The 12,606-nt window shown below is 43.8% G+C and overlaps 1 protein-coding gene across 3 annotated transcripts in view; it reads left to right on the top strand.

Annotated features, from left to right (window-relative positions):
• Window positions 1-12,606, top strand: part of LOC112252557 (thromboxane-A synthase) — a 106,970-nt gene that overhangs the window by 60,916 nt on the left and 33,448 nt on the right. For all 3 annotated transcript variants that reach the window (XM_042323259.1, XM_042323260.1, XM_042323258.1), the window contains exons 9-10: window positions 34-161; window positions 486-831. In XM_042323259.1, the coding sequence (XP_042179193.1) occupies window positions 34-161; window positions 486-806 (449 nt within the window). In that variant the 3' untranslated portion in view covers window positions 807-831. The remainder of the gene's footprint in view (window positions 1-33; window positions 162-485; window positions 832-12,606) is intronic.

Here is a 12,606-nt window from a genome sequence, read left to right as displayed (position 1 = left end):
GTATTTTGTTGGTTCTTCTCTTGCTGTCTACAGTTGCTTTCCCATTCCTGGCTCCACTGGCCCGGGTCATCCCCAACAAGAGGAGGGATGAGATGAACAACTTCTTCATCAACTGTATCCAGAAGATCATCAGACAGAGAGATGAGCAGCCTGTTGAAGAGGTACAGTGTGTTACTGAGCTGTAAAAACTTCTGCTCCTTTATAAAAGATGAGAATTTTATGAAGGACTCTTTTTGTCTCTCTTCCTTTCTCTTCTCTGCGCGCGTGTGTGTGTGCGCGTGCGCTCTCATGTTTATTTCACCTTTATTTAGACAGGTAAGTCAGTTAAGAACAAATTCTGATTTACAATGATGACCTGTGAAACACATCAATAACCAACACATCCATAAACAACACATTAATTAACAACAATTGTGTGTGTGTGCTCCCGTGTGTGTGTGTGTGTGCATGTGTGCGTGTGTGTGTGTGTGTGTGTGTGTGTGTAGCGGCGGCGAGACTTCCTGCAGCTGATGCTGGACACGCGCAGCACCAAGGAATGTGTCTCTCTTGAACACTTTGATGTGGTGAACCATGCTGATGAACTGGCCCACACACACCACTCCGGGGAACAAGGAAATGGTGGCGCCGGCAGCCACGAGTCGCCCAACAGGCGCTCGGTCCAGACCCAGAAGAGGATGATGTCGGAGGATGAGATAGTGGGCCAGGCGTTTGTGTTCTTCCTGGCGGGTTACGAGACCAGTAGCAACACGCTGGCCTTCACCTGCTACCTCCTGGCTCTACACCCAGAGTGTCAGACTGCAGGCTGAGGTGGATGACTTCTTCACCAGATATGTGAGTATGGGCCTTCCTGTATGCCCCTTGACGTTCACAATCACCTTCGTTTTGTCGCCACAGTATGTGTGCCATGATGGATTATTGAAACTACTAAAATCCTAACCAGATTATGTAAACGGTCCTATACTGATTAGACCTAATCTATGGATTTTACATGAATGGGAATAATGATATGGATCTGTTGGTCACAGATACACCCCCCCCAAAAAAAAACCGGTAGAGACGTGGATCAGAAAACCACCATTTTCCTCATGCAGCATGACACACCTCCTTTGCATAGAGTTGATCAGGCTGTTAATTATGGCATGTGGAATATTGTCCCAATCCTCTTCGATGGCTGTGCAAAGTTGCTTTATATTGGCAGGAACTGGAACACGCTGTTGTATAAATGACAATCCAGAGCATCCCAAACTTGCTCAATAATGGGTGACATGCAGACCATGGAAGAACTGGGCCGTTTTCAGCTTCCAGGATTTTGTACAGATCCTTGCGACATGGGGCCGTGCATTGCAGTGGTTTGCTCAACTAAATGTTTTGAGATTACTGTATGCTGCGGGATTCATTTATGGTTTAGTACGGTACCCTGCATCACTGCTCCAGACCAGCGCAATGGGGACTTACAGCACTGATTACGTTTACTGGAAAATAACTTTCAAAATGAATGGAAGAGGCAAGTGGAAGGGGGAAAGATGGCATTCAGAGGTCAAGACAGCGCTGCTCTGAGACAAGCATGGGGACTGCTCTTGATGAGTAATGAGATGTTATATTCACTGAATCTCCTTTTGGGTATTGGCTAGACTACAATTAGGGTGTTGAAATTTTAGGGTTATTTTCCTCTTACTGTAGTACTGTAGCCTACTCCTGAACGGTCACATTGTACAGTGCCAATATGGGCTATTAACAGGACAATAGACTCTTGCCAAGAAGGAGGGTATAAGGGGAGAATTGTATCGTCAAATGTATTTCTTAGTTAGGTTGGCTGTATCACAACCGGTCGTGATTGGGAGGCCCATTGGGCGGCGCACAATTGGCCCAACGTAGTCCAGGTTTCATTGTAAATAAGAATTTGTTCTTAACTGACATGTCTAGTTTAATAAAGGTCACATTGTACAGCTCCATATTTTCCTAAAAGAAACCCAGAGGGTTTCGTTTTTTTAGTTTTTCTTGCAATAGAAACACCATCATTATTAACCCTGAATTATATTTATTTAAAAGCCCCTTAGATATTCCCACAGACCAGTTTTGCCCTAACTAAAAATGCCCCTTAGATATTAATTTAGAATCCGCCAATCCTCTAAATTGAATTATTGGTCGGAGAGTCACGTCATTGAAAATAATATTTTTACATATACTGTAGGCGACATGAGTCTCACTAGTGTTGAGTAATGTGCTGTTAATTAGATCTACTACTGTACAAGGACATTTTATGGATCTGACAGTATTTTCATTTAGAGATTCTAGTAAAGAAATGTGTGTGTAGAGGGGGAACATTCTTCACCAGTTCTCTTACCATTTTGTACTAATGTGTGATTAGCCTACCAGTTGGTGTAACTTTAATATTAATTCTTTTGAGAAGAATTTTGCTCTTCACTATCACAATATAAAAAACCGCTCAAATGCATTCATGAATTAAATCGCTTTAGTCGACACATATATAACCGTAGAATACATTTGCAGATCAGAGGGCCATCAACCGAAACAGACCAATGAAGCATTGGAAAAACCCTGAGGGTTTCATATTCATCGAATGAATTAAGCTACATTTCGGGAAATCAATCCCATATATTATGTTCTTACAAAAAAAGGTTTCAAATTCTCTAGTACAGCCAATATTGAAGAATGCTTTTCAAAGATGCTCTCTAGTGATCAAACTAGCACTAACTAGCATTAGTGGCAACAATGGCTGACAATTAAATAAGGTGCCATAGAATTATGTGCTGCAGTATGACGAGACTTTTACAGGAAGAACCACTGTATCATGCTGAAACAGAGGTAATGGTGGCGGATGAAAGGCACAACAATGGGCCTCAGGATCTCGTCACGGTATCTCTATACATTCAAATTGCCATCGATAAAATACAATTGTGTTCGTTGTCCATGGCTTATGCCTGCCCATACCATAACCCCACCGCCACCATGGGACTGTCACACCCTGATCTGTTTCACCTGTCCTTGTGATTGTCTCCACCCTCCTCCAGGTGTCACCGATCTTCCCTATTACCCCCAGTGCATTTATACCGGTGTTCTCTGTTTGTCTGTTGCCAGTTCGTCTTGTCTTGCCAAGTCAACCAGCGTTTTTCCAAGCTCCTGTTTTTCCTAGTCTCTCTTTTCGAGTCCTCCCGGTTCTGACCTTTTGCCTACCATGACACTGAGCCGGCCTGCCTGACCATTCTGCCTGCCCCTGACCTCGAGCCTGCCTGCCCCCCTGTACCGTTTGGACTCTGACCTGGTTAGGATCTCTTGCCTGTCCTCGACCTGGCTCTCGCCGGGCCCCTCATTGTTCAATTAATATCAGAGACTCGAACCATCTGCCTCCTGTGTCTCCATCTGGGTCTCACCTTGTGTCGTTATAGGGACACTCTGTTCACAATGTTGACATCAGCAAACCGCTTACCCACACGATGCCATGCACGCTGTCTGCCATCTGCCCGGTACAGTTGAAACCGGGATTCATCCGTGAATCCAATGTGCTAGTGGTCATCGAAGGTGAGCATTTGCCCACTGAAGTTGGTTATGACGCCGAACTGCAGTCAGGTCAAGACCCTGGTGAGGACGACAAGCACGCAGATGAGCTTCCCTGAGATGGTTTCTTCGGTTGTGCAAATCCACAGTTTCATCAGCTGTCCAGGTGGCTGATCTCAGACGATCCCACAGGTGAAGACGCCGGATGTGGAGGTCCTGGGCTGGGTTTGTGGTTGTAAGGCCAGTTGGACGTACTGCAACATTCTCTGGCAACAGCTCTGGTGGACATTCCTGCAGTCAGTATGCCAATTGCACGCTCCTTCAAAACTTGAGACGTTGGTGACATTGTGTTGTGTGAAAAAACTGCACATTTTGGAGTGGCCTTTTATTGTCCCCAGCACAAGGTGCACCTGTATAATGATAATGCTATTTAATCAGCTTGTTGATATGCCACACCTGTCAGGTGGATGGATTTTCTTGGCAAGGAGAAATGCTCATTAGCAGGGATGTACAGTAAACCAATTTGTGCATACATTTTTTGAGAAATAAGCTTTTTGTGGATATGTAACATTTCTGGGATCTTTTATTCCAGCTCATGAAACATGGGACCAACATTTTACATGTTGCGTTTATATTTTTGTTTAGCGCAGAAAACGTGGTATTTAAGTACAATGACCATAATCCATTGCGTGCCTACTTGTCCAGTCTGTGTGTTTCTTTTACGCCTGCTAGGTTAGTGTGGGGCAGACAGAGGGACAGAAGAGACAGAACAATACAAGATTGAGAGGTATAGAGCAGTTGATTGATAGTTTGTATTCAGCAGTCATAAAGGTATGCCTTATTTACATTGAAGAACTACTAAAATAGTGATTTTGTCAGACAGCGTAGGCAGTAGCTCTATAGAGATGAGATGATGACTTGGAATGAACAACTGAAATATTTTATTAAAGTAAAATGAATCAATTATGATTCATTATGATGAGCAGTAATGGGCAGTCACTACCATCATGGGACTTTGATTCATTGTTTTTATTCCGTGTTGTTACAGCATTCAACCCACCCCACATTCCACCAGGGGTGGAAAGACCCTGGATCATTGTTACTCTAACTTCCGCGACGCATATAAGGCCCTGCCCCGCCCCCCTTTCGGAAAAGCTGACCACGACTCCATTTTGTTGATCCCTGCCTACAGACAGAAACTAAAACAAGAAGCTCCCACGCTGAGGTCTGTCCAATGCTGGTCCGACCAAGCTGACTCCACACTCCAAGACTGCTTCCATCACGTGGACTGGGAGATGTTTCGTATTGCGTCAGACAACAACATTGACGAATACGCTGATTCGGTGTGCGAGTTCATTAGAACGTGCGTTGAAGATGTCGTTCCCATAGCAACGATTAAAACATTCCCTAACCAGAAACCGTGGATTGATGGCAGCATTCGTGTGGAACTGAAGGCGCGAACCACTGCTTTTAATCAGGGCAAGGTGTCTGGTAACATGACTGAATACAAACAGTGCAGCTATTCCCTCCGCAAGGCTATCAAACAAGCTAAGCGCCAGTACAGAGACAAAGTAGAATCTCAATTCAACGGCTCAGACACAAGAGGCATGTGGCAGGGTCTACAGTCAATCACGGACTACAGGAAGAAACCCAGCCCAGTCACGGACCAGGATGTCTTGCTCCCAGGCAGACTAAATAACTTTTTGCCCGCTTTGAGGACAATACAGTGCCACTGACACGGCCTGCAACGAAAACATGCGGTCTCTCCTTCACTGCAGCCGAAGTGAGTAAGACATTTAAACGTGTTAACCCTCGCAAGGCTGCAGGCCCAGACGGCATCCCCAGCCGCGCCCTCAGAGCATGCGCAGACCAGCTGGCCGGTGTGTTTACGGACATATTCAACCAATCCCTATACCAGTCTGCTGTTCCCACATGCTTCAAGAGGGCCACCATTGTTCCTGTTCCCAAGAAAGCTAAGGTAACTGAGCTAAACGCCTACTACTCATCATGAAGTGCTTTGAGAGACTAGTCAAGGACCATATCACCTCCACCCTACCTGACACCCTTGACCCACTCCAATTTGCTTACCGCCCAAATAGGTCCACAGACGATGCAATCTCAACCACACTGCACACTGCCCTAACCCATCTGGACAAGAGGAATACCTATGTGAGAATGCTGTTCATCGACTACAGCTCGGCATTCAACACCATAGTACCCTCCAAGCTCGTCATCAAGCTCGAGACCCTGGGTCTCGACCCCGCCCTGTGCAACTGGGTACTGGACTTCCTGACGGGCCGCCCCCAGGTGGTGAGGGTAGGCAACAACATCTCCTCCCCGCTGATCCTCAACACTGGGGCCCCACAAGGGTGCGTTCTGAGCCCTCTCCTGTACTCCCTGTTCACCCACGACTGCGTGGCCACGCACGCCTCCAACTCAATCATCAAGTTTGCGGACGACACAACAGTGGTAGGCTTGATTTCCAACAACGACGAGACGGCCTACAGGGAGGAGGTGAGGGCCCTCGGAGTGTGGTGTCAGGAAAATAACCTCACACTCAACGTCAACAAAACTAAGGAGATGATTGTGGACTTCAGGAAACAGCAGAGGGAACACCCCCATCCACATCGATGGAACAGTAGTGGAGAGGGTAGCAAGTTTTAAGTTCCTCGGCATACACATCACAGACAAACTGAATTGGTCCACTCACACAGACAGCATCGTGAGGAAGGCGCAGCAGCGCCTCTTCAACCTCAGGAGGCTGAAGAAATTCGGCTTGTCACCAAAAGCACTCACAAACTTCTACAGATGCACAATCGAGAGCATCCTGGCGGGCTGTATCACCGCCTGGTATGGCAACTGCACCGCCCTCAACCGTAAGGCTCTCCAGAGGGTAGTGAGGTCTGCACAACGCATCACCGGGGGCAAACTACCTGCCCTCCAGGACACCTACACCACCCGATGCTACAGGAAGGCCATAAAGATCATCAAGGACATCAACCACCCGAGCCACTGCCTGTTCACCCCGCTGTCATCCAGAAGGCGAGGTCAGTACAGGTGCATCAAAGCTGGGACCGAGAGACTGAAAAACAGCTTCTATCTCAAGGCCATCAGACTGTTAAACAGCCACCACTAACATTGAGTGGCTACTGCCAACACACTGTCAATGACACTGACTCTACTCCAGCCACTTTAATCATGGGAATTGATGGGAAATGATGTAAATATATCACTAGCCACTTTAAACAATGCTACCTTATATAATGTTACTTACCCTACATTATTCATCTCATATGCATACGTAGATACTGTACTCTATATCATCGACTGCATCCTTATGTAATACATGTATCACTAGCCACTTTAACTATGCCACTTGGTTTACATACTCATCTCATATGTATATACTGTACTCGATATCATCTACTGTATCTTGCCTATGCTGCTCTGTACCATCACTCATTCATATATCCTTATGTACATATTCTTTATCCCCTTACACTGTGTATAAGACAGTAGTTTTTTTTGGAATTGTTAGTTAGATTACTTGTTCGTTATTACTGCATTGTCGGAACTAGAAGCACAAGCATTTCGCTACACTCGCATTAACATCTGCTAACCATGTGTATGTGACAAATAAAATTTGATTTGATTTGATAATGCAGAGGTCATTTCATGTAAAAAGCAAATAAATCTAAACCGAACTTGACTGTGATAACTGTGATAATTTTTTCAGAATCGAACCGAAACTAAACCAACCTAAAAAAAAGCACTAATCGCTCAGCACTACTTCCTGAATTAACAATTGAAATGGAATTGACTGCAACTCTGTAAACATGGGATTCAGCATGTTTACAGAGTTGCGTACAGTCATTTTGCAGGGGTTGATGACTGAGAGACCCAGTCCCATATAAACTCCACCTCAATTGTAAGTCCATCTCTGCTGCAGGCCAGTATGCCACGCTGCAGGCCAGCTGTGGTGATGAGTGTGAAAGACAGACAGTGATCGGACCTGGCTGGAACAAAAATAAATCAGAGAGTCTGGATTGGATAGGGGGGTGGGGGGCAAAGAGGGAGGGGTGGGTTGGCATTTTTCAGATTGAGGATTTTCAATCTGTTTCTCCGGGGTCACAACAGCCTGCGGTTTGACGTGCGCTGCCACTCTATTGTGAGATAAAAACCCAGACAACAGCCAATATTTTTGCTGCATTCATTTTGGATTAAAACCTATCTTTGTCTGGTAGATGAAGCCGGGGGTTGCAGGACGAATGGGGCGCACACCAGAGTATGTGAGCACGGAGTTGAGCAGTCGGAAATCCTGCGCTCGGCTCTGGCGCTCCATGTCTTTTCCAACCGCTCTGCGCAATAAAAACACGCTCCATATTCGCTCCATTCATTAATTGAACCAACACCAATCTGTTTTTGACACTACCTGGAACTACCATTTGGTTTTGAAGTATTGACACCAAACCATATGATTTGAATGAAAAGTATTTGAATAAACATGAACATGTGAATGTAAGAAGCGCACAATATTTCAAACAGGCTACATGTCATATTAAACATCATATAAACACTAAATAGGTCAGGAGCCAGACAGGGAGACTAAAATGAATAATTTAGGCTATATTATTTCAATTATTTCAAGGCTATAGCTTACAAAGAAATACATTGTGAAGCATTTGCGAGTGCTACACAATAGGCTGGTAGGGACATAAAGCACTCATCTTTTAAACAACATTTTGTTGTATTAAATCATTATAGTCTATACATTGCACATATAGGCTGTGGCTTACATAGAGTTAAATACAACTTAAACCAAAAATGCCTTATTTTAGAAACACGAGTTTGGCCAGTCTGTGGGTTCAGGCTCATGCGATGGTTCCTGGAGAGCAGGTCAGCAGTGGAGAATATCCTCTCCACACCTGCAGAGCCACTGGGGATGATAAACACCCTTTATGGGTGGGCAGGGATGCATTTTGTTCTCTATAGGTAGGCCTGAAGGTTTTTAGGCTAAATAACCCAATCAAAATGGAAAGCTCCTTGAAAGAATATGCCAGACCTATTGGACCAAAATCAACTATGGCCTATTGTATAGATAATAGAACAAAAAGGAAGGAAACTTTTCAGAGATCTGATTTTTAGTTTATAAATACTTTGCTACAATGACACACTAAGTTATCTACCCACCTCGTTCCTTTCTTTTAGCATGTGCACATAGTAAGTACGCCATCATGCTTTCGGGATATGTGTCTTTTCAGGTTCCACAATGATTATTTAGTTGTGTATATCACATCACTGCACTCCCTCTCTTGCTATTGGTCCTCATCTTTGTAAGTCACCTTGATTTAGCACCTGTGTGTTCTATCCGTTTCTTTATGAAACGATTTAGCTAAAGCAAGAGGCTATAGATAGCAGAACACAAGTAGACTACAAATGCATGCTGGGACGGGCATGCCCTGATCTCGTGAAGTGAGCGCTATTGGAGTGAAATTGGAGCGGGTGAGAAGGCCGACGCTCCAGCCTTTTGGAATCTCGATCTGCGCTCCAGTCAATTAGGCACACTCTTCACTCCAGCTCCACTCTGCTCACATACTCAGACGCATACACACATACATACACACATAAACATACATACACACATACACATACATACACACATACACATACATACACACATACACATACATACATACACACATACACATACATACACATACATACACACATACATACACATACATACATACATACACACATACACATACACATACACACATACACACACACACACGTACATACACACATACACATACACACATACATACACACATACACATACACACACGTACATCACGTACATACACACATACATACACACATACACATACACACACGTACATACACACATACACACACACACACGTACATACACACATACACATACACACATACACACACACACACGTACATACACACATACACATACACACATACATACACACATACACATACACACACGTACATACACGTACATACACACATACACACATACATACACACATACACATACATACACATACACACATACACATACACACACACATACACGTACATACACACATACATACATACACACATACACATACATACACACATACACACACACATACACGTACATACACACATACATATACACATACATACACACACATACACGTACATACACACATACACATACATACACACATACATATACATACACACATACACACACACATACACACATACACACATACACATACATACACACATACATATACATACACACATACACACACACATACACACATACACACATACACATACATATACATACACACATACACATACATACACACATACACACATACACATACATACACACATACACATACATACACACATACACATACATACACACATACACATACAGTGGGGCAAAAAAGTATTTAGTCAGCCACCAATTGTGCAAGTTCTCCCACTTAAAAAGATGAGAGAGGCCTGTAATTTTCATCATAGGTACACTTCAACTATGACAGACAAAATTAGAAAAAAAATCCAGAAAATCACATTGTAGGATTTCCAAATAAATTCATTATTAAACAAGCAAGATTTCTGGCTCTCACAGACCTGTAACTTCTTCTTTAAGAGGCTCCTCTGTCCTCCACTCGTTAGCTGTATTAATGGCACCTGTTTGAACTTGTTATCAGTATAATAGACACCTGTCCACAACCTCAAACAGTCACACTCCAAACTCCACTATGGCCAAGACCAAAGAGCTGTCAAAGGACACCAGAAACTAAATTGTAGACCTGCACCAGGCTGGGAAGACTGAATCTGCAATAGGTAGGCAGCTTGGTTTGAAGAAATCAACTGTGGGAGCAATTATTAGGAAATGGAAGACATACAAGACCACTGATAATCTCCCTCGATCTGGGGCTCAAAATGATCACAAGAACGGTGAGCAAAAATCCCAGAACCACATGGGGGGACCTAGTGAATGACCTGCAGAGAGCTGGGACCAAAGTAACAAAGCCTACCATCAGTAACACACTACGCCGCCAGGGACTCAAATCCTGAAGTTTGCTAGAGAGCATTTGGATGATCCAGAAGAAGATTGGGAGAATGTCATATGGTCCGATGAAACCAAAATATAACATTTTGGTAAAAACTCAACTCGTCATGTTTGGAGGACAAAGAATGCTGAGTTGCATCCAAAGAACACCACATCTACTGTGAAGCATGGGGGTGGAAACATCATGCTTTGGGGCTGTTTTTCTGCAAAGGGACCAGGACGACTGATCCGTGTAAAGGAAAGAATGAATGGGGCCATGTATCGTGAGATTTTGAGTGAAAACCTCCTTCCATCAGCAAGGGCATTGAAGATGAAACGTGGCTGGGTCTTTCAGCATGTCAATGATCCCAAACACACCGCCCGGGCAATGAAGGAGTGGCTTCGTAAGAAGCATTTCAAGGTCCTGGAGTGGCCTAGCCAGTCTCCAGATCTCAACCCCATAGAAAATCTTTGGAGGGAGTTGAAAGTCCGTGTTGCCCAGCAACAGCTCCAAAACATCACTGCTCTAGAGGAGATCTGCATGGAGGAATGGGCCAAAATACCAGAAACAGTGTGTGAAAACCTTGTGAAGACTTACAGAAAACGTTTGACCTCTGTCATTGCCAACAAAGGGTATATAACAAAGTATTGAGATAAACTTTTGTTATTGACCAAATACTTATTTTCCACCATAATTTGCAAATAAATTCATTAAAAATCCTACAATGTGATTTTCTGGATTTTTTTTCTCATTTTGTCTGTCATAGTTGAAGTGTACCTATGATGAAAATTACAGGCCTACACATATATACATACAGACATGCATGTACATACACACATACACACACATACATACACACATACTGTACATACACACATATACACACATACACATACACACATACACATTCATACACACAGACACATACACACATACATAGAAACAAGAAGATTCCGAGGTTGCTTATTGTTTGTTTCATTTCACTCTGCATCCCTTCTGTCTATGAGTCTCCAAGAAGCTCCAGCGTCTGTGTCTTCCGGCCTTAACAAAGTGCCCCATTAAATAACCATCCCTGCTGCTGTCACAGCTATGATCAACTCTGCAGCTCTAATATGGAACACATAAACAGTTAGACGGGGAGTGGAGGCTCTTATAAGGCCATGTGTGCGTCGAAAATGGTACCCTATGTCCTAGGGTCCATAGGACCGTGGTCAAAGTAGTGCACTATATAGAGAATAGGGTGCAATTTCAGACGCAGCCATGACCTTGTTAGATCCTCTACTCCCCCATCTCCTTCTGCTTCTTAATACCCGGACCAAGGCCTGAACAGCAGAGAACAGAGTGGAGCAGGCAGCAGACCGGAAGACAGGATCAAACACACACGGAGGAGGAGATCTCTGTGACTGGAGCATCTGGAGTCAGACACTCTTTCATCTCATCTTCCCTCGTCCGGCACTGTGCCGATACGCTGCTCTCTGCTCTGTAACGCTTAATCCTTCAACTCACAAGGGAAGAAGTGTCTCCAGAGAGAGCAGGCAGTGTAAACCAACTGACTCTGCCCGTTCTGCTTCCTGTGATTTACTTCCTGATCAAAATGCATCAGTGCATATATAACATTGCTCACTTTGTTTTGTATCTTCTTGGTGTTGGGGTCAATCTGATGTGATATACAGTATATTTGTTTATTAACTCATTGCCTTTTTTCTGCAGTGGACTTTTATCCATTCATACTCTGACTTGCCTCTGATATAGAGCAATGGTTTGGATGTTGTGAATAGAAGCCTACTGAGCAGCCTTTGAGGCAGCATGTAACATTAGATGTTGTTACAAGGCACTGCAACAAGGTCTGGTATTTACTGTTATATAACGAAGGAGATGAGATGAAGAGTATTGTCTGTTAATCAGACTGGATATAATTTGTCCTAGTGGTAGTTTTAATGATAGGCAACACCACTGATAACTGTTTAAAACATATATATATATATATATATAT

The sequence above is a fragment of the Oncorhynchus tshawytscha genome, linkage group LG06, assembly GCF_018296145.1.
Source record: "Oncorhynchus tshawytscha isolate Ot180627B linkage group LG06, Otsh_v2.0, whole genome shotgun sequence".
Taxonomy (NCBI): Eukaryota; Metazoa; Chordata; class Actinopteri; order Salmoniformes; family Salmonidae; genus Oncorhynchus; species Oncorhynchus tshawytscha.
This window is presented reverse-complemented; position numbering and strand designations above follow the sequence as displayed.